Source organism: Camelus dromedarius, chromosome 6 (assembly GCF_036321535.1).
Source record: "Camelus dromedarius isolate mCamDro1 chromosome 6, mCamDro1.pat, whole genome shotgun sequence".
In the NCBI taxonomy this organism is placed as follows: Eukaryota; Metazoa; Chordata; class Mammalia; order Artiodactyla; family Camelidae; genus Camelus; species Camelus dromedarius.
In genome coordinates, this window is record NC_087441.1 from 70388124 (window position 1) to 70404377 (window position 16254).

Below are 16254 nucleotides of genomic sequence, written 5' to 3' on the forward strand. Positions count from 1 at the left end.
TCCATATGTCTTTGGATGAAAATCTAAACTTCTCAGGTAAGTCCTTTGATGATATAGACCTTGTCTACCTCTAACTACATCTTTTGCTGCCTTCACCTGAAAGCCAGACTGAACTCCTTAACCTCCTTAAGCCCACACGAGCCTCTGATCTTTTTCTGAGCTGCTGTGCACTTAAGGTTATGCTTGAGCGTCACCGTTCTTGAGAAGCATTGCTTGAATCCTCTCTCACCTTATCAGTTGGTCATCCCCTAACTTATCTCCACGCCACTTAATTGCAGTCATCCCCTAGTCTTGTGCTCTGTGTGCTGGTCTGTGAACTTGGTGGGGGCAGGCAGCACGGCTCATCATCTGTGCACCTCAGCCCAGACCCGTAACACAGCAGCACTCCAAGTCAGCGGGACAGACGGAGGAACGACTCCTTACCTTCAGCCAGCCTGCTCGGAAGGACCTCCCCAGATGCACTGTGTGGATCCCACGGCTCAAATCCAGGGGATCGCTGCTGATACTTGCTGTGCCAGATCCCAGGTTGTAAGTGTAAACCACGCTGCCCCCGCGTAGACCCACGGCCAGGAAGTCATCACCACTCAGCCCTAGAAGGAGGAGATGCGAGGGGCAGGCTTGCAGGGAGGAAACCCGGGCGTCCAGGCAGCTGGTTTTACCCTCTGGCTCTGAGTCACAGAGCTGGACAGTGAGTGATCACCGACACTGAGCTGTATCCACCCCCCCCCCCAGTCTTTAACCCATAACTTTATGCTTCATAAATTGATGAATCCTGCCTGCATATAATGTTATGAACAATAACTACATATCTTAGCCCATCCCCGTATATGGTCTAATTTGGCTGGTCCCTAGAGGTTTTGGGTGATTGCTCTTAAATTTAATAAAATTCTATTTTTTTTCAAGAGGGTCTGGGAATTGATATTTTCACATCACCATCATGTGATTCTGATGCAGTTGTGAAGAGGTCCCACCTGGAGGAGCCCTGCCTTAGGAAGCCTTGAGCCCACTTGCATAGTTTTAGCTGGTACTCTTGCCCCCTCTGGTGGTGCAATGTGGAATTGTATGTTTCAGATTTCTCCTTTTGGCTGATTGGCAGATGGATCTCCACAATGTAACTGCCGGTTGTCTAGCCTGTGTTTACCATGCTGTCAACCTACAGAGGCAAGTGCAGTATTAGCATTCATCTCCCCGCATACAAAGCAGAGATGTGAGAAGACCAGAGAGTGCCACATGTAAAAATCCTAGAATTCAGAAACGCTGGGGCTGAAACAAAAGATTTTACTTTTTAAATTTATTTCTTTTGGAGGATTTTGAAGGAATCTGTAGCAGGAGAGGACTGAAGAGGCATTTAGTGGCAGCATTTTCATGGGCCAAGTGTTTATCCTTTGCTTGGGTTCTTCCTCTTTGAATCTTTCAGGATTCAGACAGACGCAAGATTTACAGTGCTCATTTGAATTTTTCATTTGCCAGTTTTTTTCCTTCTCTAACGAGAAGGATAGAGTGGTATGCCGAGTAAAGAAGCAGTTAGGGGCAGGAATTCCTTCTTTTTTTCCTCCTTTCCTCCCTGCCTTCCAGTGGTCATTCAACAGGTATTTATTAAAACTGCCTGAGGCTTTGTGGGTGGTTTCACGACAACTGGGACAGCCTCTCCCTGAACGAGGAGAGGGATGTAGCCAACAAACGCTGTAGTAAAGGATCTGTGCTCTAAGTGCAGGGCAGGCCAGCAGTGCTCAGAGCAGGAGAGATGAACCAAAAGGGTGGAGGGAGGGTAGCCATGGGGAGAAGACTAACGGAGAAGATGGCATCTGAACTGGAAACCCCAAAGAATGGCCACTCTGAGAGCCTTTGTGCAACAGAGTTGCTGACCTATACGACCTACATCTGTTCTTATTGTGGTTATTTTATTTCTTCATTCAGAGCTGGCTAGGTGTCAGGCGGTGTGCTGTGTGGGTATATAAGGTTTCATTCAGAGGGATGGCTTGGGCTCTGTCTGCCTAAATCTCCCATAGTCGAGGCAGACAAGAAACAACTGTCTACCAAATAGAAAATTGAGGTATGGGGTTTGAAGGCTGAGATAGACAATAGTCTGGGTCGGGTCGGGTAACACCTGCATTTGTGAGCGTGGCTGGAGAAGGCATCCTGGGGAGAAAGACAAGCTATGTGTGTGTGTGTCCAGCGCTCAGTGCTATGGAGTCCTCATGTTGACCACGTCAGTCCTCCCAGCTCTGTTGGGGAATTTGCATCATTATACCCATTGGAATGGTGAGGAGATTGAGGCACAGAGACACTAAGCATCTAGACTTGTACTTTGTATGTGGTGGAGACCAGGTCCAAACCTACACTCCCAGGCTCAGAGCCTGCTGCCTTCACTACGCTGAGAGCCATTTCCCTCCAAGGCAGGGCAGAGTGTGCCCGAGACTGGGGCAGCAGGCTGACACTCCACACTTCACCTGGGATGTGGCTCCTTTCAGACACGTGTTAATTCAGAAACGGGCACTGAGTGAGTTGAAGAGAACAGAATATGTTAGTCCCCCTCGCGCAACAGAATCACTGGTGGTTGAGAGAAAGGTGGTTTTGTGGTGCAGTGTGTTGATTTCACAGCTGGGGACCCTGAGCTCAGAGAAGATAAAGTGATTAATTTTCTAACTAGTTAGTTGCTGACTTGAGAGTAAAACATATGTGCTTTTCCTTGATCCCACACATGCATAGTGGGTCTATAAGTTGCTTTCGCACCAGTTGTAGGGCACATACTATGTGGCTACAGATTGAGTACTTTGTTAATTTCTTACTGTTTAATTTGAAATGGTTTTCTTTGAGGGCAACCAGTTCCATTGCACCAAACATGGTAAAATGTGTTCCTTCTGCGAATCTCCCTTCTCTCTTTCTATGTGGAAACGGAAAGAAAAGGAGGAGGGACACGTCGATAAGCTCACTCCTCTGACTTCACGTCTGCCTGCAGGATCTTTACCCCGATTATAAGAGGTAACCTAGTGCGAACTGGGCTTCGGGAGGTCGAGGACGGCTGCACACGCCGGGCAAGGCACAGCTCAGGGCAGCAGACAGGAGGAGGCTGATCAGGCCGACGCCTGCTTCAGCCACAGCCAGAGTACCTGAAGAGTCTCCCAAGTATTGTTAAAGACGCTAGTGAGTCCTAGAGGGTTCAAGGAATCTTACCATGGCCCTTCTGTCCGGTGAAAAATATCAAGTTATCCTGCAGCGCCGAGTGGTGGTTTGCCAGCTGAAACTGCAAGCGGAACTCGTAATCGAAGCTGATGTCTGGGATCCGTGCGTAAGCCAGGAACGAGGTGTATCCAAAGGCATCCATCCCGCTGAACCTGGGCTGAGTGACGTTAACAGCTGTGGAAGAACCCAAACCAAGTGGTCAGAACAAACCTGTACGTGGACTTGTCAGAGGAGGGTGATGTTTTGCTGATGCACCGAACCATATAGTCTGTTCACTGTCCCCTTCCTTGTACTCACGTGCCCGGCAGCACTGAGCCACTGAGGGACTCCACAGGGAATTCAAAACCAGAACAAAAGAAGTGTAGTGTTTTGAGATCCTGTATATAATCTTTTCATGCACATACCCTTTCTACATAATGAAGAATTTACTTAAAGAGCAAAACCCTATATTTTGGAGATTAATTTTAGGAATAGAAAAGATCACAGGCAGTCAAAGTATTTGCCTAGGTGCATGGTAAACCTAGTTTGGCATCCAAGCTGTGGATATGACTTGGAGGGGAGCAAATCTCTGGCACCAGCCCTGCAGTCCTACTGCGTTTCCCAGTCTCCAGGGAGACTGAGTTACACCCCTTCCCTTCTGACACCTGGTCTTCATCTTCTCTCTCTTGGTTAATGATCCTGCTTCTTATTTCACTGACAAAAATGAGCTCTTAAAACAGAGAAGTACCCATCCGTTCATCATGAAATCTTCCCACCCTCAATGCCCTCATTTGATCCACGCGTCCCGCCCTCCCCCTGGTTACAAGGTGGACTCTGCCTCGGTATTGGGTCTACCCCTTAGTCAAGGACATCACCTCAGCAATTCTTTTCCATTTCCCAGGAGCCACCGAATTTTTCTTTTCTACTAAGTCATTCCCATCCACATCAGACAAGCTCGACCATGTCCATCTGAAAACACAGCTTTCCTCAACTCTGCGTTCCTCTCCGGCGACTCCTGCTTCTCTGCTCACCACATGGGGAGAATTTCCCAAACAGCATCTGCGCTGATTGTTTGAACTTTTTACCCATTGCTCTGAATTTCATTCCATTAGGTGATCTTCTCTATCTTTCCTCTGAAGCCTCTTAGGTTAGGTTGCTAGTGACCACCATCTTCCTAAAGTCAATGTCAGTTCTCTGATTTTATCTTATCCTATGTCTCGGAAGCAGCTGACATGGCTGATTATTTCTTTTCTCTTCAAGTGCTTTCTCCTGGTAGTCTTTCCGCCTTGAACTGCTCCTCCTCGCCTTCCGGTCACCCACAGCTGCCACTGCTGTCTGGTCATCATGTGCGCCATCTCCAGGAGGATGGCTCCTGGGCAGTGGTCTCTGTCCTCGGCTTCTTCCCAGAACTCTAGGTTCGTGTATCCAAGTACCTACTAGCTATTTGACATACGTTTGTGTGTCCAGCAGGAACCTCCAACTGAACGTGCACAAAGCAGAACTCTTCTTTCTCCTATTTTTATAACCCAGTCCCTAACCCAGCCTCCCCAACCAGATCTCTTCCTCAGTCTTCCCTGTCTTTGTTTGGAACGAAAACTAGTCATTGTCCTTAAACTGTTTCTCTCTCTGCCACCTCAACCAGACAATTGGCAAGTCTTGTTAACATCGTCTTCATAGAATAGATCCTGGATCCCACTACTTCTCACCACCTCCCGCAATGCCACCAAAGTTCAATGCATGGCTCCCTCTCTAGCTGTATTTCTCTGCTGCATTTCTATATTTGCTTCTTAACTGGTCTCCCTTGCTGCCTCTGTCCCCGTGTAGTCTTGTTTCCAGATTGTAGCCAGTGCAGACTTTTAAATATTAATTGCACATTAAAAGTCCTCCAGTGTTTTCACTTGAATTAAAAAAAAATTTCCTTAGCATAGGCGAAAGCCCCTTCTCTCCAAATTTATTTTATGTCCATTTCTTCTTGTTCATTCTGCTCCCACCGTGCTAACTTCTTTGTGTTTCTCACACCAAACATGCTCACAGCTCAGGGCTCCTTCTCCTTGAGGCTCTAATGCCTAAAATATATTCTCCCCACAAAGGTGCGTGGCCTGCTCCCTCACTTCCTTCAGGATTCTGCTCAAGTGTCCCCTGTTCACAGGGGTTTTCCCAGACCACCTGTTAAACTCTTACTCTCCTCTTGTCCCCATCACCCTCTAGCTCCTTAACCTGCTTTGCTTACTGCAATCTGATTACATTCTATGCTGTTTATCCGTTTACTTTAAATTATTTCTCTCTCCAGTCAGGCCAGAGAGCTTGCCTGTCCTTCGCAAACTCCAGGATGTGCAGCAGTGCCCGGTAGAAGGGGGCACAGAATACATACTTCTCAAATGGTTGAATGGACACATATAAAGGGCTTAGCATAGTGGCATATATGTTTGTGTTTATTTTTCTGATGTTATTGCTTATCTAAGGTCTTAACTGTTCTGTTCTTATGTGATGAAGGGAAAAATTGGAGCTATTGGGTGACGTGGGGAAACAGAATTTCTACACCGTCACCATCATTACTTGTTCAAAAAATTAAAAAAAATTTTTTTAGTCATTTGCCACTAAAGAATAAGAATGTTTCTGGATTTTGGTGAAGATATTAGAATCTTAATTCTTTTAGGTTTAAGATTCTACTTAAGGTTCTATTCAAACATTCAGATAATATTTTGCACACTGACACTGAAAATCAAGGCAGGGCCCCCCACCCCCCCAGAAAAGTCAGTTGTTTTTCAAAACTAAGTTGTATAAACATAATTACCATTTCATAAGTTTTATCTTATAAATGTTGTCTTCTATTTAATATTTGATAATAATGTCTTTTTTGTAACTTGTGAGCCAAAAATACTAAATATTTTTCTTGAGGCATTTGATATTTTTTGACAAAGATGTTTGGCTTTTATGTGATGAAATATCTGTATGGTTCCCTCACCATGTTGTTTAAAATTTTATGATATAGACTTGAAATAATTACTTAATATCAGCACTAAATTCTTACACATTTTTTTTTTTTTGTCCTGGATCTACTTTTTTCCTATTTGTCTCTGAGTTCTCAGATGTTCATCTCCAGGCTCTTGCCTGATGCACAAGGAAGAAGTCACAATGAACACTTAAACCTACCTGCTGGCCTCTCCCTAGAACTCAGGACCCGACTTCCATCACGTTGTCTACCAGCCTTAGGATACACATGTCATATGTGACAGATCAGAGTTGGAAACAAAGGGAGATAAATTGCCTGAATCTCTTCTCCCTTTGATTTACAATATGATTATAATTTATAATAGTCAATTTCTATAAAGAAAACTTTCAAATCCTTGAAGGACATAAAATAAGTCTCTAGTAAGTAGAAATATATATGAGGTTCATGAATAGGAAGTTTAATATGCTAAACTTGTCAATTCCCACTGAATTATTTTATCATTCCAATGTGATTTTAATTGAAATGTATGCAGGCACACATTAAAAGTCCAGAATAACACAAAAATGCACCTGGGAGATTTTTATTACAGTAAGAGTGGATTTTCAGATTAGTGAGAAAAAGATTATTCAGTAAGCAGTATGATAAAATAGTAATTAGAGTAAAGGAGGACTTTTTAATTTACTCCACACCTCAAATAAATACCCCATACTCCAGGTGGATAAAAAAATTAAATTAAAAAATGAAATCATAACAGCTTTAGAAATAAAAAGCATGGGTCAGTATATTTACAGCCATTCTAAACTTGGTATAATAAAAGGAAGCAGAAAGAGAAAAGTGATACATTTGGCTACTTAAAACTTAGAAAGATTCTTTATGCCAAAAATGTGGAAAAATTAAGTCAAAAGACAACTGTATTGCATTTTGTGAATGTACCATATTTTTGTTACCCATTCTTCTGTTTATGTACACTTGAGTTGCTTCCATCTTTTTGGCTATCATAAATGATTCTACTATGAATATTCCTGTACAGGCTTTTGCTGGGACGTATGTTTTCGTGTCTCTGGATTGTGTACCAGGAGTGGGATTGCTGGACGGTATGGTAACTGTTACATTTTGAGGAGCTGTCAAACTGTTTTTCAAGTGGGCTGTACCATTTTAGAATCCTACGGACAGCGAATAAACCACTGATACATGCAACAACAGGAAGGAACTTCAAAAGCACAAAACTAAGTGGAAAAAGCCAGTCACAAAAGATCGTAAATTACATAATTCAATTTATATTAAATGCCTGGAATAGGCAAATCCATACAAACAGAAAGTAGATTCGTGATTATGAGGGGCTGGGGCAAGGGAGTAATGAGGAGTGAAGGCTAATGGGTGCAGGTTTCTTCTTAGGGTGACAAAAATGTTCTGAAATTAGTGATGAAATTAGGTAGTAATACAATTTAGCAATAGATATGCTGAATAGTACATTTTAAAAGGGTACATTTTATGGTAAGAAAAATGTGTCTCATAGAAGTTGTTATTAAAAAAAAAGACAAATGGAAAAGAGAGAAAATCCTTTTTATCACCCCACGCACTATGGTCAAAATGCATTTTTCGTAATTAAAAGGAGCTCGTTGTTGGGAAAGGTCAGGCAAAGATAGACAATCCAGTTGTCATGCCGGCGAGCAGTGCCCTATTTCACTCTGTCTAGAGAATGGAGAGTTAAAAAAAAAAAAGATGTTATTCTTTTGTTCCTATACCTACAAATGCTTTGAGCAACACTTTTCCATTTTCCCAGGTAGCACATTGGGGATATAATCATTTCTAAGTTTGTTCTTACAAAAGCTGTTTCTCTGGAAATAGACTTTTGTCAAGGGAATTTTTTTTTTAATCAAGCTATAATTAGACTTTACTTAATACACTCATAACTTTGCAACCCTGTGTATACGGCACACATGTTCTGATACTCTCCTGTGCCAACAGGGCACGTGTTCAGTAACCAAAACAGCTTTTAGATGTTGTCAGAGAGGCACCTTAAACCCTTTGATTTGCAGGAAGGAAAATTGTGTAGTTCCTTAATTACATAACACATGGGAGAAATGGCTGTCGAGGTTTTCCGACCTCCTTTCGCTATATTGATTTAGACCAAAATCCAGTAGCTCAGTCTAGGATCCTAAAGAAGCCTTTCTCTCAAAAGTTTTTGTTTATTATAACAAGTCATGGAGGAGAGAGGTATGAGGGAGGTAAGGAGACAGCAACACGGGGAAGGCATTTTACAACCCACAGACAAAAAGACCCCTGAAACGTACATTTCTTCAACATTGTATTTTTAAAGCTTACGCAGGCAGTCAACTTAAAACGCAGTGGCTACAGCTGCTACAGGAAAAACCAACTCTTACGGCAGCAAGCCTGACAAGGACTTGGGAGACCCACTGGACACGGCAGCCACAGTGATACTCCTGCAGGAAAGCCCCCTTTGGTGTTTGCTGTCAACAAGGTGTGTGTTAAGCCACCCGCCTGGAGACTGACAGGGATGCACTCCAGCAAGCAGAATTACCAGCCATTCACCCTCATGACAGCTTTTCTTTCTCTAAAGCTTCAAGACTTGGGGCAGAAAGAGTCTCATTTTAACAATTTCAAGTTGATTTCATACACAAGGACAAAAAAGACGAGATTCAAAAATACCCTTGGCCTCTTTAGAGTGGCAAAGAGAATCACAACATGTCATTTTAGAGACTAAATCACTAGGTGCAATATTCAGGTTTGCCCTCTGGAAAAGATCGGATGTTTCGTGCCAGGTGTTAAGTTATGGACGCAAATCTAAACGGGCAGTAAAATGCTGACTTTCAAAGAGCTGCGTTAACTTACAAGCCACTGACACACCTGCTATGCTCTAAGGGCCAACATCAGAGGCAGGAAAGAGTTAATTCCCTCCCAGTAAATCCCTTACTCAGGACCAAAGTGCTACCATTAGAAGAAGGGAATTAAAAATATATCCTATATTTGCCTATTAAGTATAGGCAACCTCCTTGGCTAAGTTTATTTTTAGGTATTTTGTTGTTTATGATGCAATGGAAATATTTATGCCAGTTATAAAATTCTGGTTTTTGAAGTGAAAAAAGAAAAAAGTGAACGAAGGGCTGCAAATGGCAAAATATCCTTCTTTCTTATGGGTGACCTGTATTCCACTGCATACAAATATGCTGCGTCTTCTTTATCTATTCAACTACTGATGTGTACATAGGATGCTTCCATATCTTGGCGATTGTAAATAATATTGCTGTTAATAGCAGGATGTATGCATCTTTTTGAATTAATTCTTATTTTGTGGTTGGCTTTTTTTCTTTGATAACTATGTAAGTTTAAAAGCTAAAGTTCTAAATGTTCTTAGAAACAATGAACAGTACATATGCGTAAATTAAAAAATATATGTGCAGTTAAAAAAAAAAAGAGCTATCAAGCCATGAAAAACGTGGAAGAAACTGAAAAGACATATTACTAAATGAAAGAAGCCAATCTGAAAAGGTTACAAACTGTATGATTTCAACCAAATGACAGTCTGAAAAAGGCACAGCTACAGAAATAATAAAAAGATCGTGGTTTCCAGGGCTCTGGGGGGAGGGAAGGAGGGAGCGATGAACACATGGAGCACAAGGGATTTTTAGGGCAATGAAATTACTCTGCATGACACTGTAGTGGTGGCTCCATGTCATTATGCATTTGTCAAAACCCATAGAATGTACAACATCAAGAGTGAACTCTAATGTAAACTATGGACTTTGGTTGATAATAATGTGCCCATGTTGGTTCATTGATTGTACCAAATGTGCCACACTGATAAGGGATGTTGAGGGTAGGGGAGTAGATACGTGTGGGTGGGGAGGGCTGTGTGCAAACTCTCTGTATTTTCTGCTCAATTCTGCTGTGAACCTGAAACTGCTCTAAAAAATAAAGTCTATTAATTAAAAAAAAGAAAAAAAATCCTATATTTATTGTTCAGCCTGCAGGAAAAAAAAACTTAATTTAAAAATATATAAATAGATGAGCTTTTGTAAATGATTCTTGTTTGCTCTTCAAATTTTTAAATTTCAGAAATGAATAGGAAGCCCTGTTCTTAGTAATTTTTATATCATGCTCTCCTCAGAAAATAAGGACCCAAGTAGCCATTCAGGAAGCCCTGCTCACATTGAGTAATTCATGCATTTTGAGACGTGAGCCATGCTTCTGCTACTGAGTGTTTCTACGTACCATCTGTGCTTCACATTCACATTCAGGGTTTACAGCAACATCATTGCAGCCAAGCTGGGGTCATTTAACACTATTTATCCTTACCTTGGATTTATCCTTGATTTCTCAAGAATAGAGACAGAATAAGGCAAGGGAAGGCATATAGAACACTTCATAACTGTGGAGAGTGTGTAGATGTCAGACACACTGAACAATCTTAATGCAGTGAAGGTTCAATTGAAGTCAGGATCTGGTTACAATCTAGTATTAATTTTCAGAAATATTCTCTCTCTCCCGACTTTTTTTCTCATTATTCTCCCATTTACCCTTTGTCTTACAAATACGTAATGATAAGAACCTCAGACCTGATTGGCCAAGTCATTTAATCACAGACATAAGCCATGGGTTTACTGCAGTTACCAGTTGAATCATTTTGACTAATCAATGCTACAGTAATTGGTAAACTTGCTAAAAGTACTTCCTTGCTGGATTAATGTTTTTCTCTAAGAAACTGTTTATTTATCTGAGTTGAAAAAAATCATCCCTCTGAAAGCATCAATCTTTTCAGGTTTAAGTTGATCTTAACAAATATATAGACTAGAACCTGCATGTACCCAATTTTATGAGTGAAAATTCATATTAAATGATCATGTGCTTCTTTATCAAAGTCGAGTACTGTTTAGGACACAAAACATTGCAGGGTCTTCATCTGGTAAAAGGGCAAAGAAAGCAAGGATCAAGTCATTTGACTCATTGAGGAAAATCACAAGAAAACAAAATGCTAAGTGATAAATACGTGATTTTCAGCACTTTTGATTTTCATTGACTTGCAATGCAGAGAAGAGAGGAGGAGCAGCCCCCACTTAAATCCATTCTGAGTGTAGGCTGCAGGGGCCTCATCTGGGTCTTCATGCTGGGGGTGCCTGCACAGACGGGCACGTTTCTGTAGAATGGTCAGGAGACACGGGCCGGTCTGACCTTGACTTTCTGCAGCCAGGCTGCTGTTGGTGTTAGCCAAGGATGCAGCCACTGCGCTCCTACACCCCTCGTCCTCCTGTAATCTTTTCCACAGCTCAGCAGGCACGAGCTTAGAGAACGCAAATTTAAGTAAACTTAATTCCATTGGAGTGAGTGGATGGTTTTAAAGTATTTTAAGAACAAGAATAGGCAGCTATCATATGCCACTCTTGTCTCCTCTAACACTATCAACCAATTAGAATTATATAATACATTACCTTTTGTTTATTATATGTCCCAAGCATTTTAAGCACAACTTACAATCAGCTTCTCCAAGTTAGTTCTATGAAATCAGTGGCATGAACAAAAATCTCAGGCCATGTTTGAAAAGGAATTGCTATATTGGTGGTCTCTAAACTTTTTTGATCATGGCTCACACATTTTAGTTACATACATGTACTAATATAATATGGACATCATAAAACACACACAAAACTGAAATAAAAGATTGGCGTGAAAAAGAGAAGTAATAGTTCCTTCCAGCACCGCGGTTTGGGACCTGCTCCCATGTGTTCTGTGAAAGGTGCGCTCTGTGGGAAAGCAGCACGCCTTGGTTTAGAGCTGCGCTGTTGCACACCTTCTCAGAGCCTTCACGGTGCTGTCACAAACCGTGAGTTCCTGAAACGGGAGTCGAGGTATATACAGTGTTTCAAAGAAAGGCTGAAGTCAAAGAGCGCTGGCTTCCAGATCTGGATTCCACTGCTCACAGACATACCACTTTTGACTAATTATTGAAATTCTTTGAGCCTCAGTTCCCCCATCTGCTTGGTGAATATAACGGCACCCCTCCCTGAGTTATCCGTGGATCACACAGGAAGGTGTAAAGTCAGAGCTCGGCTGAGGGCCTGGCCTCCAGCAAGCACCCAATAGACATGAGCTCACTTCAACATATTCTATTTTTTTTTTTTTTCTGGGCCACCTTGTTACCCTTTGCTGTGGAACACGCTTCTGGAAAGTTCCATATCAGACCATTCATTCACTGATGATTTTATTAGTTTATTTTTTCATTTTGACAAATACTCATTGACTTTCTTCTAAGCAGCAGGCGTAGTGGTAGGCTCAGGGCAACAGCTTAGAGGAATATTCTGAGGAACTGTCAAGTCATTTACAATTCAGCAAAAATTTGAGAGCCTGCACATGGCTGCAGCGGTGGCGAGGGCCCAGGCAGACGTGACAGCGACCTTCACACAGCGTGAGTCTGAGGGCAGGGGGGTGTGAGGGACGCCGATATTCAAAAGAGAAGAAAAATAGTGCGAACTGAGCGCTGTTGGGGGGTGGGGCTGGAGGATGAGGGGCGTCTGTCCCTGTCCGGTTTGTGCATCATTGTAAGCCGCTCTTACCTCATCCTAAGGAACATAAGAAGTCATTTGCAAGTGACTTTGATCATGGGGTGACAGAATATTAGAAAAGACACAATATGACACATCAGTGAGCGTCAACACACAGGCGGACCCCTGAGCGGGACAGGGCGGCCAGGCCCCAGGGGACTGCGCAGTCCGCCTGCCGCGCCGCCCCGCCGCCGTCGTTGATTTCATTCCTGACAATCAGTGAGTTTTATTGCCTCTTTATAAAATGCGGACTCTGCAGTTCCTCACGTAGCATAAATGTACTCCGGCTGTAACCAGTTTCCCTTTCTGTGAAGAGTCTTTCAGGAACAGCAGATGTGCCTACTCTGCCCTTGCTTGTCGCTGGCAGGCACCTCCCACCCGCTCTTAAACTGACCGAGCAGGACCTGATGGGTGTGGTGGGATCTGGCAGGATTCGTTTTATAGGAAACTCACTCTTTGTGGGAGGGCCTGGGCTGACAGACCTGCAGAGTGAAACTGTCCGCGGAGCCGAGGACAAGCTGCGGAGGTTTGTATTTTCACGCGTGGTTGAGGAAGTCAATTTGCCCTAAATACATTCAGGAGACAGTTCTGCCCCTGTTCATGGCCTATCCATTTTAAAGACATTTTTAATAAGCAGAAAATGCTTGTGTTGGGAGGAGAATTCTGTGAGGTTGCTAAGACAGTGACAAAGTGCTCTAATGAACAAAAAGAACATTTGGCCTTTAGTGTTTAGTGTTTTCCTGACTATTCCAGAGGCGAGCAGGAAGCGTTTGATCGTAAATATCCTCTGTTCGCTGTTTAAAAGCAGACAGTAACAGATGCATGGCTCCCGAAGACCAGAGGTGTGAAAATCCACGAACGAATTTCATTTTTTATTTAGTGCGATCGTTGGAAATTGCCACATAGGGATAGTTCTAAAAGGAGGGGTAATGTTTCATAAATAAGATCTGAAATTTACTGTTTTGTTATTTTTCTAATTTGGAAAAATATAGTTTTCATTTTGCTGCTTACCTTGACATTTCTTTTATAACCTTGGAATAATGTTCATGCCATATCTCCACTGGGTGGCAAAATAAATTTTAGAAGCATATAATTTAGTAAATCTTATAGGCTGAAATAAGATAAATAACACAAGAAATCCTGTACTTTTTCGCTCTTTGAGAAGGAGTCTAAGGGCTTATGAACAAAATCAGAAATATGTGAGAAAGTGTATCAGGGTACAAAGTTCAGGGAAATCTTGACATGGGTTGTATTAGTAAGGATTAGGCTGAACTACATATAACAGACAGAGCAAAATAACAGAAGTTTAAGCAAAACAGGTGATTTCTTCCTCATTAACAAAAAGTCTGTGGTGGGCAATCCCTGACTGCATGGCAGTTTGATGGTTACCAGGGATTTAAGCTTTCATCACCTTTTGCTTCACCATCCTAGCAGATACCTTCCGTTTTCAAGGTCACCTTACGATCCAAGACGATTTCTAAAATTTAAATCATCTCATCCACATTCCAGGCTTAAGAAAGAAGGAAGGTTGGGGAGGGGGTCAACCTCTTACAGAGTTTTTCTGGAGGTCAGTACAGCACGGTAACACTGCTGCTTACTTCCGATTGTTCCTAATTTAGTCCCATGGCTGCACTCTGCTGTATGCGAGGCTGCAGCATTTAAGCGAGGTACATTACTGCTTCAACTAAAATGAGGGGTGTATTCATTAAAAAAGAGAGAATATATTGGTCAAACAACTAGCAGACTCTGCCAGAACAGGTATAATTCCCCAAGTCAAAAAATAAAGTTATTATCTCATTGTTTTTAACAGACATGTGTGTGTGAATGTATATAAGTAGGTGTGTGCACATATATATAACTAAATCTGACACCAGTCATTGGTAGGGTGCATAAAGCCTTTAGAGAAAGATTATGGCGTTAACCATAGACACTGGAGCAATTTCCACACCTAACGAAAGACTTTGATCGGAAAGTATTTCCCAGATATTTATGTGTATATTTTTAGAGACTCATTTGCTTATAAACACAAAGTACTTGTAATAATTGTTGGAACATTTACCTTAACTTTGCCCTGCTGAAACTGCCTCTTGCATAAACAGAGGAAAGGTGCTAATCCAGTGTGCCAGTGGATGCGCTGGCAGGAGTCCATCGAGGCCACTGTCTAGAGCATTTCAGTGGACGTTGAAACATGCACTCATTTTAATTGCTGCTTTTTTGTATGTATCAATCTAGCTTTTTATCTTTACAGATACTGAAGCAAGAAAAAAAGTGAAAGGCCAGAGAGGTACAACTTCCTCCTGAGAAAAACGAAGGGCAGTTCCCTCAGTTCTTAAGGAAGAGAAAACTCAGACCATTCAAAGGTTGCCTTCAACCCAGACAGAGCAAGTGCATTCACTTCCCAGAGTGATTTTTGTGTGGACACAATTGCATCTGTCTCCTTACTCTCTTCTGAGATTGGGTCTGATCTTTTTAATGGTTCTTTGTAACCAAGAGCTGGAAAACACAGGATTTAAATGTAGTGGGGAAGGAGGGATACTGAGCTGAAGTGAACAGCTGCTCAGCCAAGTAGCTGTTGATTTGGAGAGGAAAAGCTGGATCATATCCGAGTGGTTGCTATCAAAAGAGTTACAAGCTTACCTGACAGAAAAGTACCTGGATTTGAAATACGCCATCACAAAATGCCAGCCTGACATTAAACTGCTTTATAGAGGTCTCGTGTCCTTAAACAGCCTGCTGATTACCTGTGTCCCTGGGGTGCTGCCCTCCTCCCGGATTTCACAATACCCTGGCTTGTCTCTAATCACTGCAAGAGTGTCACCAACTTTGAAGATTTCTTGAAAGGAACTTAATTTTGATTTCCTTTGCCATCCTAGGCCATTTTCTTTCTGGCTGGGATGGAGAGCCAGCCTCCTTTCCCACAACAGGGTGCGGCAGCTCCCTGGAAGTGTGAGAATCCTGACTTGATGTCCTTAAAAAGACGAAAGCATTTTCTATATGATCAGTGATGGATTAGGAACTCTCCATGAGTGATCTCATTTAATTCTCATGAAACCTCTCAGGGAGGTTCTGTTACTGTTAGGGCAGGCAGGTAGCTAGATATGAGCAGAGAAAGGGGGAAACAGGCCAAATGGCAGGAAACTATCCATCTTGTGAACAACGGGAGTCCCTGGACAGATCAAGAAAAACAGGATTCTCTGAACTGATAAGAAACCATACATTCGGGGTTGACAAGTGTCCTGGAGGCAAAGAAGTGTGGGACAAGACAGGAATCCTCACCATCCGAAGGTAACTTTTCATTTATTATGATCTCCGTCTGAATGTAACCTTTTGTTCATCATGACCTCATCTGACTTCCTGATCAAGACTAAACCAGGACAAAAAAATCATTCCACCCCTCCAAGGAAGGTGGAGCTGGGATGAGGATCAGAAAAGATGACTTCAAACCCCTCCTGCCAATGAATATTCTGCCCATTCATTTTTACACCCATAAAACCAGACTGGCAAAGAAACCTGGGGCAGCCACCCAACTAGGTCTGTCTGCTCTTCCCTTGAGAGTGTACTATTCCTTAATAAATCTTTACT

At 42.3% G+C, this 16254-nt stretch overlaps 1 protein-coding gene across 1 annotated transcript in view; it reads right to left on the reverse strand.

Moving 5' to 3' along the window:
• The window catches only part of EYS (eyes shut homolog), a 1182030-nt gene that overhangs the window by 25534 nt on the left and 1140242 nt on the right, over window positions 1-16254 (reverse strand). Inside the window, 2 exon segments of the mRNA XM_031455943.2 lie at window positions 424-590; window positions 3175-3357. Of these exon segments, the coding sequence (XP_031311803.2) occupies window positions 424-590; window positions 3175-3357 (350 nt within the window).